At 52.9% G+C, this 19,614-nt stretch overlaps 7 protein-coding genes across 7 annotated transcripts; 4 read left to right on the top strand and 3 right to left on the bottom strand.

The window, feature by feature from the left end:
- Positions 1–717: 717 nt before the first annotated feature.
- CABS01_16186 (Brf1-like TBP-binding domain-containing protein) lies at positions 718–2,919 on the top strand (the record flags this gene model as incomplete). Its single annotated transcript, XM_060549518.1, has 1 exon — positions 718–2,919. The coding sequence occupies one exon, from the start codon at positions 718–720 to the stop codon at positions 2,917–2,919; it is 2,202 nt and encodes a 733-aa protein (XP_060390095.1).
- A 1,925-nt stretch (positions 2,920–4,844) lies between these two features.
- CABS01_16187 (uncharacterized protein) lies at positions 4,845–5,207 on the bottom strand (the record flags this gene model as incomplete). The annotated part of the gene is made up of 1 exon (XM_060549519.1): positions 4,845–5,207. The coding sequence occupies one exon, from the start codon at positions 5,205–5,207 to the stop codon at positions 4,845–4,847; it is 363 nt and encodes a 120-aa protein (XP_060390096.1).
- Positions 5,208–5,420: 213 nt separating this feature from the next.
- CABS01_16188 (uncharacterized protein) lies at positions 5,421–5,927 on the top strand (the record flags this gene model as incomplete). The annotated part of the gene is made up of 1 exon (XM_060549520.1): positions 5,421–5,927. The coding sequence occupies one exon, from the start codon at positions 5,421–5,423 to the stop codon at positions 5,925–5,927; it is 507 nt and encodes a 168-aa protein (XP_060390097.1).
- Positions 5,928–6,563: 636 nt separating this feature from the next.
- On the bottom strand, positions 6,564–8,376 carry CABS01_16189 (uncharacterized protein; the record flags this gene model as incomplete). Its single annotated transcript, XM_060549521.1, has 2 exons — positions 6,564–7,519; positions 7,581–8,376. 2 exons carry the CDS (start codon positions 8,374–8,376, stop codon positions 6,564–6,566), a joined length of 1,752 nt encoding a protein of 583 aa, XP_060390098.1.
- Positions 8,377–11,802: 3,426 nt separating this feature from the next.
- CABS01_16190 (kinesin motor domain-containing protein) lies at positions 11,803–14,353 on the top strand (the record flags this gene model as incomplete). The annotated part of the gene is made up of 3 exons (XM_060549522.1): positions 11,803–12,144; positions 12,205–13,302; positions 13,361–14,353. The coding sequence occupies 3 exons, from the start codon at positions 11,803–11,805 to the stop codon at positions 14,351–14,353; spliced, it is 2,433 nt and encodes an 810-aa protein (XP_060390099.1).
- Positions 14,354–14,828: 475 nt separating this feature from the next.
- Positions 14,829–16,781, bottom strand: CABS01_16191 (DEAD/DEAH box helicase; the record flags this gene model as incomplete). Its single annotated transcript, XM_060549523.1, has 6 exons — positions 14,829–15,138; positions 15,187–15,266; positions 15,325–15,891; positions 15,953–16,117; positions 16,359–16,502; positions 16,563–16,781. The coding sequence occupies 6 exons, from the start codon at positions 16,779–16,781 to the stop codon at positions 14,829–14,831; spliced, it is 1,485 nt and encodes a 494-aa protein (XP_060390100.1).
- Positions 16,782–17,159: 378 nt separating this feature from the next.
- CABS01_16192 (brix domain-containing protein) lies at positions 17,160–18,534 on the top strand (the record flags this gene model as incomplete). The annotated part of the gene is made up of 2 exons (XM_060549524.1): positions 17,160–17,588; positions 17,638–18,534. 2 exons carry the CDS (start codon positions 17,160–17,162, stop codon positions 18,532–18,534), a joined length of 1,326 nt encoding a protein of 441 aa, XP_060390101.1.
- Positions 18,535–19,614: the final 1,080 nt, after the last annotated feature.

Genomic DNA, 19,614 nt, shown 5'->3' on the forward strand with positions numbered 1-19,614 from the left:
TTGATGACAGGCATTATTCAGTTAGGAGGACAGAGAATCTCAACAGCCACATTAGTGAAGCTGTATTGATGTGATGTTGCTGGAAGTATCTCCAGTGCGTCGTTGGAATATTTTAGTTGTGCAGACGGACGCAGATTCGAACCAGCAGCTCTGGAACAAACACGAAAAAGTGGACATTCCCTTTTATGGAAGGTAACGGAGATTGACTCAGCAATTGCCTACATCCCACCACTGACTGCGCACCGGCCTTCCATCTCACAAACGTGCACCTTCCCCCGCTCGACCATCTCGTCGCCAACCCCACAAAATTTCCCATTCTTCACCTCATTCCGCCGACCACCAGTATCCCTCTGCAGACACCTCTGCAGACAAGCTATAGCAGACTCCATCTTCAATTCACTTACACTCTATTCGCCCATCGTATTAATCCTGCCCACATCACCGAACGCGTCGACAAACCTCGCACCAAGCCACGCCTGCGCACGCCATTGCTTTTATCCACGTTGTCTGAGGTGTGAAGGCGAAGCAGACTGGCAACCTCTGTAGCCTAGTGCTGGAGGAAAGGGGATGTTCACGAGGCCATTCGCAGCTCCGTAATCCGCATCTCCCAAACACCCATGCTGCAAACAACTCTTCCTTTCTCGACAAAATTCTCCTAGGCCTCCCGAAACCTCCGCGAGTCGCCTCCGCCTTCGCAAGGTGCCCCTCGTCGAAACAATGTCTTCCTTCCTAACGCCCACCAAAAAGTCCCAAAAGCCGGCTGCTAAGTCGAAGCCTTTCCAACCACCGAACCGCATTCGAGCCATTCGCGAGCAAGCCGAACGCCAGCAAGCCAGCGCCGCCGCCGCCGCAGCCAACGCTGCTGCTCAGGCACAACAGAACCGAGCAAGACCACCTACTGTCGCCATCTCGAACCGCCCACAATGTCCGAACAAGGCCTGTGTCAAGCCCAATGTCGTCGATGGCATCTGTCAAACCTGCGGTCGTGTCGCCGATGACAGCAACATTGTTGCCGAAGTTCAGTTTGGCGAGACTTCTTCCGGTGCTGCCATGGTACAGGGAAGCTATATCGCCGCCGACCAAGCTGGCGTGAGGAGCATGGGCCCGGCCTTTCGCCGTGTTGGTGGTTCCGACGACAGAGAGAAGACCATCCGCGAGGCTCGCGCCCTGATGCAGGGTTATGCTCAGCGCCTTAATCTCAGCGATAACACTGTCAACACCGCTGTGCAGTGTTTCAAGCTTGCCTCCCAGTCAGGTTTCACACAGGGTCGAAAGATCATCACCGTCGCAGCTGTCTGCCTCTACGCTGCATGCAGAATGGAAAGGCCGTGTCGCGTTATGCTTATCGATATTGGCGACATTATCCAGGTCAACGTGTTTGTATTAGGAAGAACCTTCAAAGCCTTGACCAAGACTCTTTGCCTCTTCCCAAGCGGAGAGTCTCCGGTCTTCCCGGAAGACATCATCTACCGATTCGCCTCCAAGCTCGAATTCAAGCATATGACCAATCGCGTCGCCGAGGACGCTGTCCGCCTTGTCCGTCGCATGAAGCAAGATTGGATTGTCATGGGCCGTCGTCCATCCGGTATCTGTGGAGCGTGTCTTCTGATGGCTGCTCGAATGCACAACTTCCGGCGAACCGTTCGGGAAGTTGTATATATTGTCAAAGTCACGAACCACACCATCCAGGAACGTCTCGAGGAGTTCAATGTGACAGAGACCAGTAAAATGACGGTGGAAGACTTCTTGTCTCAAGATTTCGGCTCTAGCTCTCATGACCCCCCGTCTTTCTACCGGAACACCGAGGCTTGGCAAGCGCAGCAGGCAGAGCTTGGCAAGAAGCGGAAGCGAACTATCACAGACGACGGTGATAACAACAGGACGACACCTGCGCCCTCTCTGCCACCGCCTGATTTATCTGCAGCGCCGACTATTGAGTATCGTCGAGATAAGGACGGCTACATTATCCCCCCTCTCCCGTCCAAAATTGCCGTCAACGAGCCGGCTTTAAGGGATGCTAACAGCACCCAACATCTTGAGGGCCTGGCTCAAGAATTCGGCGACGCGGAGAAGGAAAATGAAGAGTCATCACAGCCGGATGCTGGCAGTGAAAAGACGCGGCAACCGAAGCCGTCGTTGCCAATCAACGAAGAGTGGGAGGAAGATGAGGCAGAGATGGAAGATCAGATCTCGGAAATTATGAATGATCCCGAGACCTACGAGCACGCAAAAGCTTTCAGCAACGCCGAGCAGCGAGCTCGCATCCACTCGATCTGGGCCCTCCAGCAGCAACCAGACAAGTCTGTCTCAATGGCGCCCGAGGTTGGCGAAGACGAGTTCGCCGATGATCCTGAAGTTGCGAACTGCATGTTGACTCCTGATGAGATCAAGATCAAGGAGCTTCTGTGGGTCAATGAAAACAAAGACTGGCTGCGCGCATCGCAGGAGCGTCTGTTCCGCAAGAAGCTGGAGGAGAAGAAGCCTAAGAAGGATCGCAAGCGGAAGAAGCGTCCTCGTATTGGCGAAGGCCAGACGACACCTGCTAGCACACCAGGCGAGGCTGCTGTGAATGTCATGAAGGAGCGTGGTTTTTCGAAGCGCATCAACTATGAGGCTATCCGACAGATGTTCGACGTCGCTGGTCAAGGTGACCCGGGCTCCCGGCCTGAGAGTGAAGCTGCGAGCCGTCCTACGAGCAAGGCGCCTAGTGTCGTGGACGACCACTACGACGAAGAAGAAGAAGAAGAAATCGAGCCCATTGATGGCGACGGGGGCCATGAGCACCAAGACGACGAGTACGGTGGTGGGGATGACTACGATGACATGGGCGACGAATCCCACATGTACGATGAGGACGATCAGGGGATGGGTGAAGACGATGACGACGACGACTTTGGTCTCAATGACGACGATGAGTGAGCATACTCAGTCGCGCAATGTCTTGTCTTTTAGGAATTGGGCCAATCGTGGAGGATGGCTTGCTTGTAGTTGATACCCCATGAGCTTCGAATATGTCGAGGCCCCGGCTGCGCTGCCCACACACATGATTGCGCGTCTTATGGATAGAGCATCTTAGACCAGAACAGCAATCTGCATAGACTTTTTGGCAGGACCTGTCGACTCAACTGGCGTGTTTGTGATATTCACTGCCCCCAGCATCTTCACCATCAGCTCCGATGGTTTGAAAGCTACCCCGCTTCCGCACTTGCGACCGAGCATCCTTTTAGACGATCCCTGACATCCATAGTGTTGTGAAATCACAAAAGCTACCATGTCAACGAGTCACAAGATTGGAAATTGCGGACGCACCTAGCTTCCTTCACCTGCCTTTCCGGCTGTCATTGAATTCCGGCATGTCCAAGACACCGGGCCGTCCACGACCCACCCTGTTCCGGCCGGACGGACATTGAAACAGCCTTCAAGCACCCGCAGCCATCGCCCCTCAAGCCTTCTTCACTGTGACTTCGAACTTACACCGCTCAGATACCAGAGGCTATCGCTACAGCATCAAGGGCTTCTAGCTCTCGCATCGCCGACGGAGAGGCCAGACAGGCCCTTCCTTCGTGCGTGCGGGGCTTCTTGTCCAGTCAGTCGACCCCGGCTTTCATCGGAAAACAAAGGATACGGCCGGGTGGCGCAATGGCAGCGCGTTGCTTTCCGGTGGCAAAGGTTCTGGGTTCGAGTCCCAGCTCGGTCGATTCGATTTTTGATCCCCTTGGGAATCGTCCGTATCCTTTTGATAGACAATGGTAATCAACTTGAATGAAGTTTAGAGGGTCAGGGTGGCTAGACTTGCTTTGTTTTGACTGTCAATTAGTGGGTCTGTGGTATGCATTGCAATAGTTTCCCAATTGCAGCTGCTTACACACACATCCTGATTCAACTGGTCTTGCAGAAGATGGAGAACTACGTGGTAATCAGGCGTATAGGATCTTGGAATAGGGCTTTGGTCTCTGCGTCTTCCTTGGGAGGGGTCACATAGAATTGACTTCATTGCTATCTGGTGTCTTTCTTGTCACTTACCATCAATCTATTGGGGCATGTGTTGACGGTAGGTATCTCGGACCATTCTGATCAAGTGTGACTGACAACTCAATGACGCGACCTGCTCTCTCGTTCCCATAATCGCCAGACTCTCTAGAATTAGACTTGACATTGTCACTTCTTTGTCACTTCGATTGAGTTCATTTCTTGTGATCTTTTCTGCCTGGCTGTGCGTTGAGTAACAGCTGAGGTATGAAAATACCAGACGTTCAAGGGCGAATTTGGCATCACTTGAAGGACTGTTTGAGTTGAAGTATGCTCACAAAGATGAGTTTAACTGTACAGTAGACGAAGACCCCCAAGTTTACGAGATTGTGGAAAGACCGGAGTTGGAAAGGCGAAATGGAGCTGGTCAAGTAACTGGTAATTTATCTCAATCGATGTTGTCTTTAGACTTTGCCAATTGGTGTGACAAAGTCCTCAAAGTGTATGAATGTAGGCTGCCGCCCTCAGCCACCCGAATCTCAACTGCCCTTCACATATTTCGTCAGAACAGAAGGAAATGACAAACCTGCCATCGCATCCTCCAATGTCAACCGCCTCATTAGACGAAGTAAAAGCTCGGAGGAACCATTGGCTCAGGTCCAAAAAGGCTAAAAGCCCGCCAACTCGCACCAACCATGACGTCCGGCCGCCCTCACAGTCAGCCAGCCGCCCCGAGTCGCGAGAAAAAAGGCCAATGCCGGAGCCGGACTGTGTTTACGCCGTCCAATGGCGGGCGTTTGCGCACCTCCTCTCGTGTCGGGCAAGTCACATCGGCAGGCACCTTGCAAGGCTTGCATGAGGGGAAAGAGGGCAGATCAGCGGGGGTGTTCAGGGGGGAGGAAGGGCGGAATCTGGGGTAAGATCCCTGCGCTCCTCGGCTTGGAGGTGTCGTGAACTGCTGGCTGAGCATGTGTTCGTGATGGGGACGACACGGGTAGGTGTTTGTTCTGGGGGGTTGCTGAGGCACGTTGGGTAGATGAGCACATGGGGTTCTCGGCCGAGGGGGCATGTGAAGCTTTCTGGCTTCCAGGATTGTGACGGCACGATCCTACGTCGCCTAATTCTTGATGTGGTAATTGAGTGTCCTTGACCGATGGTGTTTGCGGGGGAATATTACCTTGATGGAAGGTCGCTAGATGTTGAATAGGTGTGATAGGCGGAGGAACATGAGCCAACATGCAAGCTAAAATGTAGTTAATGTGATGAGAACAACGATGATGTTCTGGAATCGTACGAGCAATGAGTATAAAGAGCTGGTGGAGGTCGCGATATTCGGATTGGTGTCTCGGTCAATCAGCAGTCTTAGATCCAGATTCAGATCCATACTTTTCTCAATACTCAAGCAAAGCTCTCGGCTGTGTTAGTCCACAGAGACCTCGACCACAGACAACATGCTTCTCAAGTTCTCCCTCCTCGGCCTCTTCGCCACCTCAGTCCTCGCCGACGGCGCCGCCATCGTGGCCGCTATGGATGAGATCGCGGCCCAGAACACGGAGCTGGGCGACACCGTGTCGTCCTGGGATGGCGGCCTCTTCGGCACGCTCCCCATCATCATCGACTCCACCAAGCTCCTCATCAAGATCAACGAGGCCACCAAGGTCGCCGAAGACTCGGAGCCGCTCAGCGCCCTCGAGGCCATCGGGGTGGCGCAGGCGACGCAGAAGCTGTCGAGCGGCGTGCAGACCACGCTCACCGCCGTCGTTGACGCGAAGCCCAAGTTTGACAAGCTCCTGCTGAGCCCGGTCATTCTGCTCAACCTCAAGTCGGAGCAGAGCGCGACGGACAAGTTCAGCGCGGCTGTCATTGAAAAGGTCCCCGAGGCGTTGCAGGCCTTCGCTAAGACGCTGATTGAGCCGATTGATACGGCGTTCAACAATGCCATTGACGCTTGCAGCTGAGTCAATGCATCGGCCGGCTGGAATGCTTATGAGCGAGGGGATTGGAAGAGTTATTTATAATGAGGAACGACTGCTGTGAGGTTGGGGCGGGCTTGAGAAGACGGGATGATGAATTCCTTCTTGTACATACTTGATGTCTTTCGACATATCTTCATGCAGAGCAAACGCAAATCTAGAGTCTTATCTCACCCATCGTTACGGCTCCCAAGCGCGGACCAATGTATCGTCACAGGATTGAATAGGTAATGCAAGACAGACACACAGTAACGGCACAAGGTAGGAGATCATGATTTTCATTGATACGAAACTAGGAAACAGGTTGCCGCTGCAGACCGTGAGAGGGAGACTCTTTCCACCAACAAGAATTGGTCGGTTGTATGGGGCTGACTTTGTTCGCTCTTCAGACACTTGCTTTCAAGGTCTATAACTTTTGCGCTTTTGTCTACCGTCATTCCCGTCGATTCGACGGGGAGTGTAAGAATGTGTAACATAAGGAAACAAGAAGGGCACCGATAGCCAATGTGTATGAGGCCAGGGATGGCAGGTGCCTATTACTTGAGGACACCTTGCCACGCCATCCTCAACCGTTTTTTGTCGCATTAAACATGCCGGATTAGTCAAACGCTACGGCATCGGCTAGATGTGTAGCAAGTTGACATCCGAGATGCTGCGATGGCGCTTGTGGCCCATGGGCATCTCACTGGATGCCTTGCGTTTTTGTGACATGGACTCTAGAGGACTGCGCGCTGCGTCACGCATCTGCTTCTTGGATCGTCGAAGGGGCGTCAAGGGAACGGCTGCAGTTTCGAAGCGATCTGACTTGAGACCACGCAGGGCAGTGTAGTTGTATGGACTGCTTAGGGCGAGGGAGTCTTGCGTGGCCTTGTCGCTCAGAATGAGACGTTGGTTGATCTGGTCGCGACGGAATGCTCCCACGTTGGTGGCGTTGATGTGGGAGTGGAGGTCAACATCGCTGGAAGCGGTGCGTGGTCGAGCAGGGGTAGAGTTCAGGGGATCGGCGTCCCACTGGTTGTCCTCGTCTTCATCCGCAGAGGACCGGCCCTCATCGAACTCGATGAAGTCGCTGATGTTTAGAGACTTTTCAACCTCGTCATCCTCCTCCTCATCGAATCCAACATCCGAGCTCTCATCGGCAGTATTGGGTTCGGACTGGAAGGGGAAGAAGGCCTCGGTAGGTCCCATGGCCTGAGTGTTGAGGTAGTCACCAAAGGTATTGGATGAGAACATTGCACTCATCATAATCTGTGCAGAACTGCTCATCATGGGAGAGGGTTGGTTCTCATCAATGGGGGCCAGAAATTGGAAGTTGAACTGTTCGGGGGACAGATCAAGCTGACGGCGACGATGGGGAGTGAAGATCATCATCTTTCGTGAGATGGGGTTCACAACAGCAATGGGCTTCCGCTCAGAGTTGTCGAGGTTGAAGCGGCCGACACGCGGCTGTCCACGATGGCCCTTGACCGGATGATCCGTGTCAGAATCATCCCACTGATCCGCGGAGGGTTCGGGACGCTTAATCTTGCGGCGGACAACTGGCTCCGGCTCATCTTCTTCAGTGGTATCACCATCAGCTAGTTGGGCGAATTAGCAATCACACATTCTCATGATTCTTGTCACAAAGAGCAAACTCACTCTCGTAGCCGTCTAGCTCTTGGGTTTCCTCAAGCGCTGCGACCGGAGTGGGCATCTCAGAGAGTTCGCCGGTGGTCATGGGAGTAGCAATTGGCGTATCATCATCGCCGAGTTCCTGAACGACAGCCTCAATATCCGAGTCTGCGTCAGGGGCGTACCCATAGGCTCCATGATAATCGCCATGGTAGTCCCAGAATGAATTTGAGTTTTCAGACTCGTCGTTTTCATCATCCTTTTCAATCTCGCGACGGAAGGCCGGATCGAGAGAGCTCTGATCGACAAAGATGTCGGGGAAGAAATCGGCATGATCATCTTCCGTATCGGTGGAGTCGGAATCACTCGAGGGAACATCAAAGCGCACGTGGCGCTCCGCAGGACGGTGGTGGTGATCAGAAGCAGCACTTTCGTCAACCTCTGACATGATGCCATCCCAACTGGCGGCATCCTCGATGTCTGCTGCGCCATCATCTTCGTCTTCTTGCTCCTGCTCCTCCTCTTCGTCTTCTTCTTCGTCGTCATCATCGTCATCATCGTCATCATCCTCTTCTTCTTGGACAATGGGCGGCCGGGGAGGAATCGGGATGCTGGGGATAGGTAGCACCTCGTGGAGAATATGTTCCTCCTCGGCCGCGTCGACATCTTCCTCGTCATCGTCAGAAGAATCACTAATATCTTCGACAGCAGAATATCCTCCTTCGTCAGACAGGTCGAAGGACGACGAAGAGGTAACAGAGTCGCGACGCTTAGCGGCTTTCCTCGAGGCCGAAGAAGCCTTGTTGCGAACGTTGCGTGACATGGTTGGTGGTGGTTAGGCAGGGGTTGAAACCCAATATGGTAGTATTCGGAGGGGTGGGAGTTTGTCTGGATAACCGGCGCTAATCAATGCCGTGCGAATGCTCAACAATGTGTATAGTTGTGTATTGTATGTGATTTGCTCTCTTGGTGAGCCTTGTTTGTAGGCAGGTCTAGGGCGACTGAATTATCGTGTCTTAGGTCGGATAGAGGGAGGGGTCGTGGTAGTCGGACTAGGTGGAGGTGAAATTATTTTCTTCAAGCGAATAGGCTTCTCGTAGCCCGGTGAATAGTGGGCTTGTTGATCGATTCTAGTGAAAAGCGATGCAGACTTCCGTCAATGGGCCAGAGACGTCCTCTCAACGAGGGCTCTGGACAGTGAAAGCCTGTTTGAACTTCGTCGGGAAACAGAATGGATTGAATGTCTCGATGGGCTGCTGGACTGCAGAGGTGCCTGCGCAGGGGCACCTCCGCAGTGGGCGTTTACAGCTCAGCGAAAGCGGCGGACATGATTCTCGACGAAGTTTGTGTTTGTTTCTAGATCCTTTTCAAGGTTGTAGGGCGACTTCGTTGTCTCGTGGGGTTAAATTGGTTTTGATGGTTGAGATGGAAGAGAGGAAAAAAAGAGGGAAGAGGACGAGAGGCACCGGGATTCCGAAAATAATATGGCTCCCCCAGTCGCCCCGTCCTTGGGTGTGGAGCACCCAATCGAACTTTTTTTTTTTTTTTTTTGGTGGGCTGCTACGCTGTAGGTACGTAGTGTGGGATACGTACCTACTGGCTGTTGCCGTTTGTCGCCCAAACTTTTTCCTCCGTGCCTCCTTCTCCATGTTGAAAGTCTCCCGTTTTGGTGGGGTCTCAAGGTGTGGGAATCTGCGGCCCTGCGTGCCTGCCCACTGCTGCCATTGCCTGGTACTCTGGTTCGCTGAGAGTGGGTAGCGAGACGGCGCTATCCCTCATCCGGCGCGCCGTCACCGCCTTTTCGCGGTCTGCTCCCCCCCCCGGTGCTCCTACAATTGCCCTGCAGGCGCTGAGAATCCGCTGGAGATACGGCGTCATTTAGTGGATAAAGTCAGTAAAATGTGGAGGAAAGGACCCTGTGTGGAAAGGTTAGCAACTGCAAGTCAACCGCGCCCCTCTTCGCCTCGAACCTGGTAGGTGCCTTTCACAGGCGGCAGCACGCACAGCACAGCACGCAACCGTGGCAGCAACGTCGACCTCATTAAACCATTTCTGCCCCTCCCTCGACCTGTGTCACCTCACTGTACCTATTCCAAGTTCTTCCAGGCACATACTCCGTAATGGACTTTGACCCCTCCATCTGTCGTCACCCGTCAGGCTGGTCCAGATCGAGGGGGAGGGGGGACAAGCTGATCCTTCCTCCATTGTGGCAGATCCAATATCTAATCCTTCCCTCATGACCCGCCGAACACCTCTTGGGCGTACACACTGCCGTGACTGCGTAGGCTCTTCTCAGTATCGAGAGTTGTTTGTCGTAGTCTTGCTGATCCAAATGGTTGACCATAGCGGAATAGGGAGGTGGTCACCATCCATCGTACACCGCAACGCAGCGTTGACGCTTCATCCATGAACAGCGGCAAATCCAGGTGCCAACTGGGAGCAACCCATAGGCTACTACTCGAAGATGGGGAGAGGCGCAGCTGTGGCCTCAAGATTGTGCATTGCGGTCTCCACAGGGTCAAGCTCCTGACTCCTGAGTTCTGCCTCTTGAGCCTTGACAAGCACCAAGCAAATTCCTCTCACGTAACCCCACTCACTACTCCATAGTGTAGGTATTACTGGCCATATCTGTACTTTGCAGTTTCCCATCACCCAATGCATCTGTATCCGTACAAAGTATCCCTATTAGCTCGGGATATGGCCCACCGCTTGCCTGCACAGGCATCTGTCTTCCAGCATGCGTATTAGGTAGGCGGTCTCCTGATTCGCCTCGGCTTGCAAGGTCGTCTGTTCGAGGCGCATCACCGAGGGGCAGTCGAGGGGCCAACTCATCAGTCTACGTCTCAAGACCAACAGCCACTTGAGCACACCGTAACTTCAGTCATCCAAAAGAGTCATTGAACATCAGTTGCTCTGTTTGAGAATTGTTGAGTCACCTGTTGACTCCTTCCTATCTGTGGGAAGCGTAGGTACGCCATACTCTCTGATACATATCTTGCAAGGACCTTACAGTGGAAGACTCAAAGTCAAGAGTCCTTTTCAGATACGTAGCTTTCGGAGGGGTCATCCAGATTCAGGTTTGGTAACCAGCAGATTGGGAATAACCCGTAGGAAAAAAGGGTAGGTATTCGAGCTCCGGCCTAGGCGGGCTCAAGGCTCCTCGGAGGTTCGGTGCTGCCCGTAGTGTATTCGTAAATTTTTTTCAACTTAATCCAACCACAATCCACCCAAAGGGCCCAGTGCTTCATGTTCAAATTTTCCAACCAGTCATGCGGGAGGAATTGGGATCAGCCTTGGATGGCACTGGTCCGCGTTGTCTGACTTTCTTGTCGTCCATGACTCACTGACGGGAAATGAGGGGTTGACGAGCCGGATGATGCCTGTGCATCCCTCAAGTATTTGACCTACGAGCCTGAGTAAAACTTTGATCGAGGGGCTATTACATGCAAGAACGCAGAGCTCTGTATAAGGAATAGAGAGCTGCCATAGCGGGCATAGGTAGCTCTTCTCATGCCTACAACAACTGCAGTAAGAGACTTGGTCTATGTCTTCTGCCTAGGCTTGACCAGTCAACCTACCTAATGATCGCCCCTGTGGTGACTACACACTTTAATGGTCTGACTCAAAGTCAATGACCGAGGGATAGGTAATGCTGCCACATTCAGGAACAAAGACACAAAATTGTCTGACAAGTCGGGCCGTATGTACTTAGTGCAGTGCCGCTGTTGAGTCTTGACAACGGATAGCTTCCAGAAAGGGCGCCTCGCCATAATTACCGACTAAGCCAAGTGAGCAAAAGGAGACGTGAAGTTGGACTGGACCTGTGAATTCCCAGCTCGAGGTCCTCCCACCATCGGTCGGACCCGGCGCCTACATGCAGTACGTACCTGTAGCCGGGCCCCACTGGGGACTTTGTCTCAGCGGGGAGCACCGTGCAAAAAAAAAGTTGGTGGGGGTGAGATCAGATTTCTGCCAGGGGCCAGGGACATCAACGTGCACGTCCCTATTCTCACGGCTTATCTAATCCGGCGACTCGAACTCGCTTATCTTATCTCGTTGCCCGGTCATCGCAGTAAACAAGGATTGTGTCTCTTTGTCCCATCGGCATCATTCGCGACCCAGACGACCCAGCTTTAGATATTCAACCTCGACGAAGAGCATCAATCACACGACAATCGCGTGTCTCCGAGCAGAGACATCACCAATCTACTCAATCCACACCGGAAGAACTTTAACAACATAGCGAAGGATGGATTCCGCATTACCGCAGAAGTCGTCGGCAAACCTCTTCCAGGTATATCTGCGCTTGAGACCGCCCCCGGCTGGTGCAGCTTCGTCCGACAGATTCGTCGATGTCGAAGAGTCCCACGAGGGCTCGCATCCAACCCATATTACACTGAACCCTCCCAATGACCGCAAGCGATCGACAGAAAAGTTTGCCTTCACCAGAGTCTTCGAAGAAGAGGCCTCTCAGCTCGATGTTTTCCACTGCACAGGAGTGGCCTCACTTGTTGAGGGTGTCTTGGCTCCTCATGGTGGACATGGTACCGATGCTCTGATCGCTACTCTGGGCGTCACTGGATCAGGAAAGGTAGTCTCGAGCTGTATTCGGTAACCCATCTTGGCTTACTTGTGCTAATAAATTGTATAGTCGCACACTATTCTTGGCTCACGCTCAACACGAGGCATGACACAACTTGCGCTCGACGTCGTCTTCAGATCAATTGGCTCCAACATGTACGACTCACCGACTTTGGAGAGCTCTCTCCAGTCCTCAGATGCCTCGGATGCCACCATTATATCCGCACCGTGTTTCCTCGAGACTGTCTTCGCAGACTTTGGCTCATCCCGCGGGGGAGGTTCAAGGGCGGGAACACCGATGCTTGTAGGACCCCCTGTTCATTTCGTCGAATTTCCCTTTCAGCCTTTCGCACACAACGAGAGGCAAAAGCGATTCCAGCAGCCAGTCGAGTTGACAGGCGTGCGTCTTGTGCCGTCGACACCAGACCATCCAAGGGGCAAGCCTCGCGATCGCTTTTCCACGCCAGTGCGGGAAGATTTCAAGATTCATGAAGACGTCGCTGAAAAGCACTTCATGGCTGTGACTACAGCATCCAAAGTAAAGAACACAGCTAAACAACTAGTGAAGGGTGAACACGGTCCTCCTCCAACCCCTCGACGCGCCCTGCAGCGACCCTCAGCTCTTCCCTCAGCTCCTGACATTAGCTCCGTCAACGTGTCTTCGGACCCCGATTCAGACTATGCCGTTGTATTGTCCATGTACGAGGTCTATAATGACAAAATTTACGATCTTCTAACCCCGCCCATCAAATCTAACGCTACAAAAGAGTACCGGCGTCGGCCTCTACTCTTCAAATCAACCGAGCAGTCCTCCGATAGGAAGGTTGTGGCTGGACTGAAGAAGATTGCGTGTACGACCATGAGAGAAGCTATCATGGTATTGGAGGCAGGTTTACATGAGCGTCAGGTTGCTGGAACTGGCAGCAATAGTGTCTCCTCACGCAGCCACGGGTTCTTCTGTGTTGAGGTGAAGAAAAGATCCAGAGCAGGGCGCTACCGATCTTGGACCGGCAATACTCTGACTATTGTTGACTTGGCTGGCTCTGAGCGTGCCCGAGATGCCAAGACGCAAGGCGCAACTCTCGCCGAAGCCGGCAAGATCAACGAGAGTCTGATGTATCTCGGTCAGTGTCTCCAGGCACAAAGCGGTATGGGCAACAGCAGCAAGGTACGTCAAGTCGGATGGAGACCATCAACCAGGACAAATCTAACGCGAAACAACATAGCCTACTGTCATGCCATTCCGACAATGCAAGATGACTGAGCTTCTATTCTCAAACTCCTTCTCGGCGTCGTCTTCATCATCTGCGGGTGTTGTGCCTCGTCGGAATGCCCAGCGAGGCATTATGATCGTCACTGCTGATGCACACGGCGACGCGAATGCGACCTCGCAGATTCTCAGATATAGCGCCCTCGCTAGGGAAGTAACGATTCCTCGGATTCCCAGCATTACATCGACTATTCTGGCCGATACACCCTCATCAGCGCACCCGCCGTCAGGAATGAGATCCCCTGATTTGCCTCCACAGCGCCGAGGATACTTTGGCCATGGATCGTCTGGCCATCGCAACTTCTCTCCAAATTCAGATAACGGAGACAGAGTGCTCATGGAGCATGCGGCGCTGGAAATTGCTCGTATGCAGGAAGAGATAACCAACCTTCACGTCGAGCTAGACAACGAACGCGAGATGAGAGTTACCGCTGAAGCACATCTGCTCAGCATGGAAGACAGACTGCTGGAGCTAGAGCAGACAGTACGCGAGGATTGCATGGCTGAGTTTGACGCTCGCTTCGAGTTAGAGCTGGCCCGCTGGAAAGCAACTCTTGCTGCAGAGCAAGAGAAGGGCGAGGAGCACTGGGATCGTAAGATGGAGCTTTTCGAAAAGGGGCTTGGCCTAACAATCGACGACGAGGCCGGCGAGGACAAAGAGAATTTACTCGTCGAGGACCTTGAAGACGAGAACGAAAGACTTCGACGCGAGAACGAGATCCTGAAGCGGGAGCTCGCGCAAAGAAGCCCGAGCAAGCGGAAGCCGCTCCAAGAACGCGAAGACTTTGGTGTCCGCAAAGGCGGCGCCACTGGTGTGAGCAACCTCGGTCGCAAGATGGAGCAACTACGCGTTAGCAACGAAAGTACTGGTGGCAGCTCGGGGAGTCCCAAGAAGATGCGGAAGCTCGCGACGAAGCGATGGGAGACGGTTGCCGACGATGACTTCTGATTGACTGCTTTGTACCAATTCTCTGGGGAGTTGTCTGCGCTGGAGGTTGCGCTTGTTTCTTCGGCATATACCCATGTTGGACCCTTCTTTCGTTTTCTGTCGGGATTGGCGTTGTTTTCAGGACAGGAGTTTGATGTTGCAACGAGTCTGAAGGATAGACGACTGTTTTACTACACTACTTAATTCACTTATTCTCAAAAGTACTGGTCAGCCGTTCTCTTCAACTCCGCCTGCCGCAGCTAGCAGAGACAACATGACGTGAAATCCTGATAACAGGAATTCACGTTCAAATCACTTTTAATCCGCCTCCATCTCAACGGCATGCTTGACCTGAATAAAAACGGAAGGCATCTGCAACCCTCTGCCAACCCAAGCTTTGTTCAATCTTCAACAGTGATGAAAGCTGTCTCACGATCTCAGACACACTAGAAACACCGGAAACTCCCCGGGGAAAAAAAAGATAGGTATCAAATTATTAGCCCTCCTCAGCGTCCATGTCGTCGTGACGCCTCTTGTTGCCCTTGCCTTTCTTCCCACCCTTGAGAGTCGAGCCCTTCTTGCCTTGGTTTTCCATCAGATTCTTCATCTCCATTCTGGCGTGTCTTTGTGCCTCCTCAACGCGACTCTGGAAGACCATGACCTCGTCCTTTTGCGTGGGGTACTCGGTCAGCTTCTTGCCGAGGGCGGCCTCGATTCGCAGATAAATTTCGAGGTCGTATTGTGTGACTAGACTGATGGCAATGCCTGACTTTCCGGCACGAGCGGTACGACCGATTCGATGAATCCTGATGTGGTTAGCTACGGTAAACTGTTTGCTTGCGGGTACGACATACATGGTCTTGCTGTCCTGCGGCAAGTCGTGATTTATGACAACGTCGACGAGCGGAATATCGAGACCTCTGGCAGCGACATCCTGGTACTAATTAGCTTCGCCAAAGAGAGAGACAGCGCGGTATATGTCATAGACTCACGGTGGCGACCAAAATCTGGCGAGTTCCTTCACGGAACCTGGAAAGCGCACCAAGACGCGCAGTCTGGTTGAGCTGTCCATGCAGAGGGATGGCGGAGAATCCTAACGCACGCAGCAGGATCGACAACCGTTGCACCTCCGCGACAGTGCGGGCGAAGATGATGATGCGCTTGCCGGCGAACTCGTTACCAAGATAAATCAGGTAGGTATCCTTTTGCGTATGAGGAACAAAGCAGTAGTGCTGGATCAACCCCTTGACCGTCTGGTATTTGTTGGAGCTGATGCTGACGCGGACTGGGTCTCTCAAACTGGCCCGGGACAGACTCTCGATCTTTGTGCTCATCGTAGCGGAGAAGAGGAAAGTTCGGCGTTCGCGGGGGAGAAACTTGAGGAGAGAGGTGATGGCTGGGCCGAAATCCATGTCAAGCAGTCTATCGGCTTCGTCCATCACCAAGTATTTCAGCGAGCGCAAGGAGAAACCCTTAGTCTTCTCGAGGTGATCAACTAGACGTCCGGGTGTAGCGACAAGAATATGGGGGCGCTTGCCGAGAGCAATAGCCTGAGAGACCTGTTGTCCGAGCTGTTAGCATTCTCTGCGGCGGGGAGATCTATGAGGGGGTTGACTCAACGAAGTCGAGACCGCCGACAATTACGGCACATCGCAAGTTGATCAGGCTACCAAGTGCCTCGAACTGTGCACCAATCTGTGCCGCCAACTCTCTTGTGGGCGCGAGAACAAGTCCAAAGAACGGTTGAGGTTTCTCCAAGAGTGCTTGAATAACGGGGAGTGCGAACTGTGAATGGTAGTTAGCGGCCGCATTGGGTAGCCTTGTAGTCCGTATAGTCGTGACGGGTAGAGGAAAACGGCAGTGGATCTGTGAAAGTCGATGACGATCGGGTTTTCACATTACAATCGCACAAGAGTCTTGGACACTTGAACACGCCTACATGTTCGTCTCGACCCTATCTGGCTTTCATGGTACGGTTCCGAGGTGGGCTGAAGGTGTGTATGGAAGGAAGAAAGGGTCTACTGACAGCCGCCGTTTTTCCTGAACCTGTCTCGGCCAGACCAATGATATCGCGATTCGCAAGGGCGTGAGGGATTGACTGAGCCTGAATAGGTGTGGGCTTCTTGTATCCGAGAGATTCGCATGCTTCGCATAGGGACTCGACGACACCCTGGAACGTTGACATTAGAGACCATCACGGGCCAAAGGAGGGGTCTTGGTTGCAATTTACCAGCTCCTTGAAGCTCTTGGTCACTTCCTCAGTGGCATCGGCAGTAACGTCAGCATTGATCTCGACATCGGAATCGGCATCGGCTGCGATATTGTCTTCGGAATCTGATTCGGCTTCAGATTCGGTTGGTGGGGATGGAGAAGCTTCCGCCTCGACTTTGCGAGACACTTTGGAAGACGAGCCCGTTTGCGCCACCTTTTGTCGCTTGGAGGAAGGCATCTTCGCCTTCGATATCGCCTTTTTTGTCGTCGAGGAAGGCATCTTTGTCGTCAACAGCTCGCTGTGCGGTGTGGCGCAAAGAGGAAAGCGATTGTCGAAGGCTTCGGTGCAAAAAGTTTAGCAGTTGGCGCGACCTGATGACATCCCACGCTCTGGGAAAGTTTTTAGTGGAGATCTGAGTGTTATCAGCACGTGAAGGCTGTTTTTTTGGTTCTTATCGACCGGGCCCCGCCAAAAAATTTCCTGCAGACAACCAAAGCACCCAGGTCCGCCCCAGGCCCAGTTGCTTTTCGAATTACGGATTCTGGATCCTCGACAACTCATCGACGTCAAGGTTTTCTTACCCCAAGCCAATTACCACCCCGAACCCATCAAAAGATGGCGCGCAAGAGAGTCAAGAAGAGGACGCACCTCGGTGCCAGCAATCCTGTCACCGCCGGCGAGAACAATGGCGCAAAGGATCCCAAGAGCATGGTCATCCGCATCGGCGCGGGTGAGGTTGGCTCCAGCGTGAGCCAACTTGCTGCCGATTTCCGAAAGGTCATGGAGCCGGGGACTGCCAGTCGAATGAAGGAGAGAAGAGCAAACCGATTGAAGGACTACGTTGTCATGACCGGCCCCCTCGGCGTCACTCACCTGATGCTCTTTTCGCGATCAGAGAGCGGCAATACCAACTTGCGCGTGGCACTCACACCTCGAGGCCCTACACTGAACTTCCGAGTCGAGAAATACTCTCTGTGCAAGGATGTACAGAAGTCCCAGAGACGCCCCAAGGGCAGCGGAAAAGAGCAGATTGCTCCGCCATTGGTACGACATCAATTGCCCTATTTGCTCGAATTTTGCTAACCCATCCCAGCTCGTCATGAACAACTTCCATACCCCCGACGCCGACGCAACATCCAAGGTGCCCAAACATCTCGAGTCCTTGGTGACCTCCGTCTGGTCCAGTGTCTTCCCTCCGCTGAACCCGAACGCGACGCCCCTAAGCAAGATTAAGCGCACGTTACTGCTTAACCGCGAAAAGGACCCCGAGAACGAGGGATCCTTTATTATCAACATGCGGCACTACGCCATTACCACACGGTCGACAGGAATCTCAAGGCCACTCCGAAGGCTCGAAAAGGCAGAGAAGCTGTTGGCTTCAAAGACAAACGGAAAGGGGGGTGTGCCGAATCTTGGAAAGCTGGAAGATATCGCCGACTTTCTTCAGGGTGGAGAGAACGGGGACGGATATCTCACCGATGCAACAAGCGGAAGCGAGCTCGACAGTGATGCCGAAGTCGAGGTCAAGGAACAGAAGGCTCAGAAGATAAGGAAGAGCGCTGCCCCGGTCGACGACGATATGGCCGATGAGGATGATGCCGTTGAAAAGCGTGCGGTCAAGCTCGTCGAGTTAGGTCCTCGTATGCGCCTGCGTCTGACCAAGGTTGAGGAAGGCTTGTGCTCTGGAAAGGTTATGTGGCACGAGTATGTCCACAAGTCCAAGGAGGAGGTAAAGGAGTTGGAGAAGCGCTGGGAGCAGAGACAGAAGGAGAAGGAGGCCAGGCGGAAACAACAAAAGGAGAACGTCGAAAAGAAGCGGAAAGCCAATGCCGGAAAGGGCAAGGAGGCTGATGACAGTGACGTGGACATGGACTATGACGACGAATTTGACAGTGAGGGTCTGGCTGGGGATGCCGAATACCAGGTCAATGAGGCCATGGAGGATACGGGCGAATGGGAGGACGAGGAAGACGAGATTACCAAAGGCTGAAAACTGGGATGTGTGTGGTCTCTTGGCCCCTATTGAATAATACCCAAAATGGACAATTTTGATCACTTGTTAAAGCATATCAGCCAATCCTATTGACACTAAAACAGCTATTCTGTCACACTTCCCTTGCCCGAGATGAAGCAGTTTCAAGAGCCGTTGGACCTTCGAAGACGGTTGAAATGATGGCATCCGCCACCTCGAATGTGAAGGCCAGCCACATATTGGACGCAAGAGCAATATCCTCGTCTCGGAACGGCCGGGCTGCCCCTCCGTCAACGCAGGCCGGTTGCGGCGCAGAAAAGTCCGTCGTGAGGTATTATCCCAGCCAGACTGTAAGAGTCATACGTGACATTGACGCTACTCAACAATAAGAAGCCAAAACATTCTCATTACTAGCGACAGAGGTACTATCATCAAGTATTTTTGACACTCTGCACTGTGCCAGCCGAGTTGAGGACCTTGACCATATCCCAGTCATTGATGGGCCCTAGGAAGTTCTTTTGTTTCAAAGAACCGCGACGGGAGCACAATACTCAAAAGCCAAGACTCGGGTATAGTTCATGAACCCAGCTTTTCTGGCAAAGCTGTTGGCATGCAGATGGGGGCCCTCAGAACGACCCTCCACAGGACAGAAAACATGTTACAAACGAAATCGGACCGGCTCAGGTTCAGATAGCGAGGAAAAAAGTGATCTGCCCCGGCTCTGAAACAGAAGGAACCCCTGTGGCATCACATACGTTGATACTCAGGCACAAAACTGCTGAGGTCATAACATTAAGATGGGACGCAGACTGAAGAAAGTCAACTTCGGCCCAAGATGCACCAGGGGAGGGTCAGAGGCTTCTACAAACCTAATTGACAAGTTACAAGCAGAATGTATGCGATGAGGATCAGGGTGATATGTTTAGTCCCAGTCCTGATATGGCGTCTGCTAGCATCTAACCAGCTTCGTCGGGCTCACATGCATAGAAAGACCAGAGAACAACGGACGTGGCGATTCACCAAGCCAGAGTCGGCATCCATCCAAACTGAGATTCCGTGAATCATCTCATATAGGCCAATGGCAGGTGCCGTGATGTA

Source organism: Colletotrichum abscissum, assembly GCF_030869225.1.
Source record: "Colletotrichum abscissum strain IMI 504890 chromosome Unknown Scaffold_85.1, whole genome shotgun sequence".
NCBI lineage: Eukaryota > Fungi > Ascomycota > Sordariomycetes > Glomerellales > Glomerellaceae > Colletotrichum > Colletotrichum abscissum.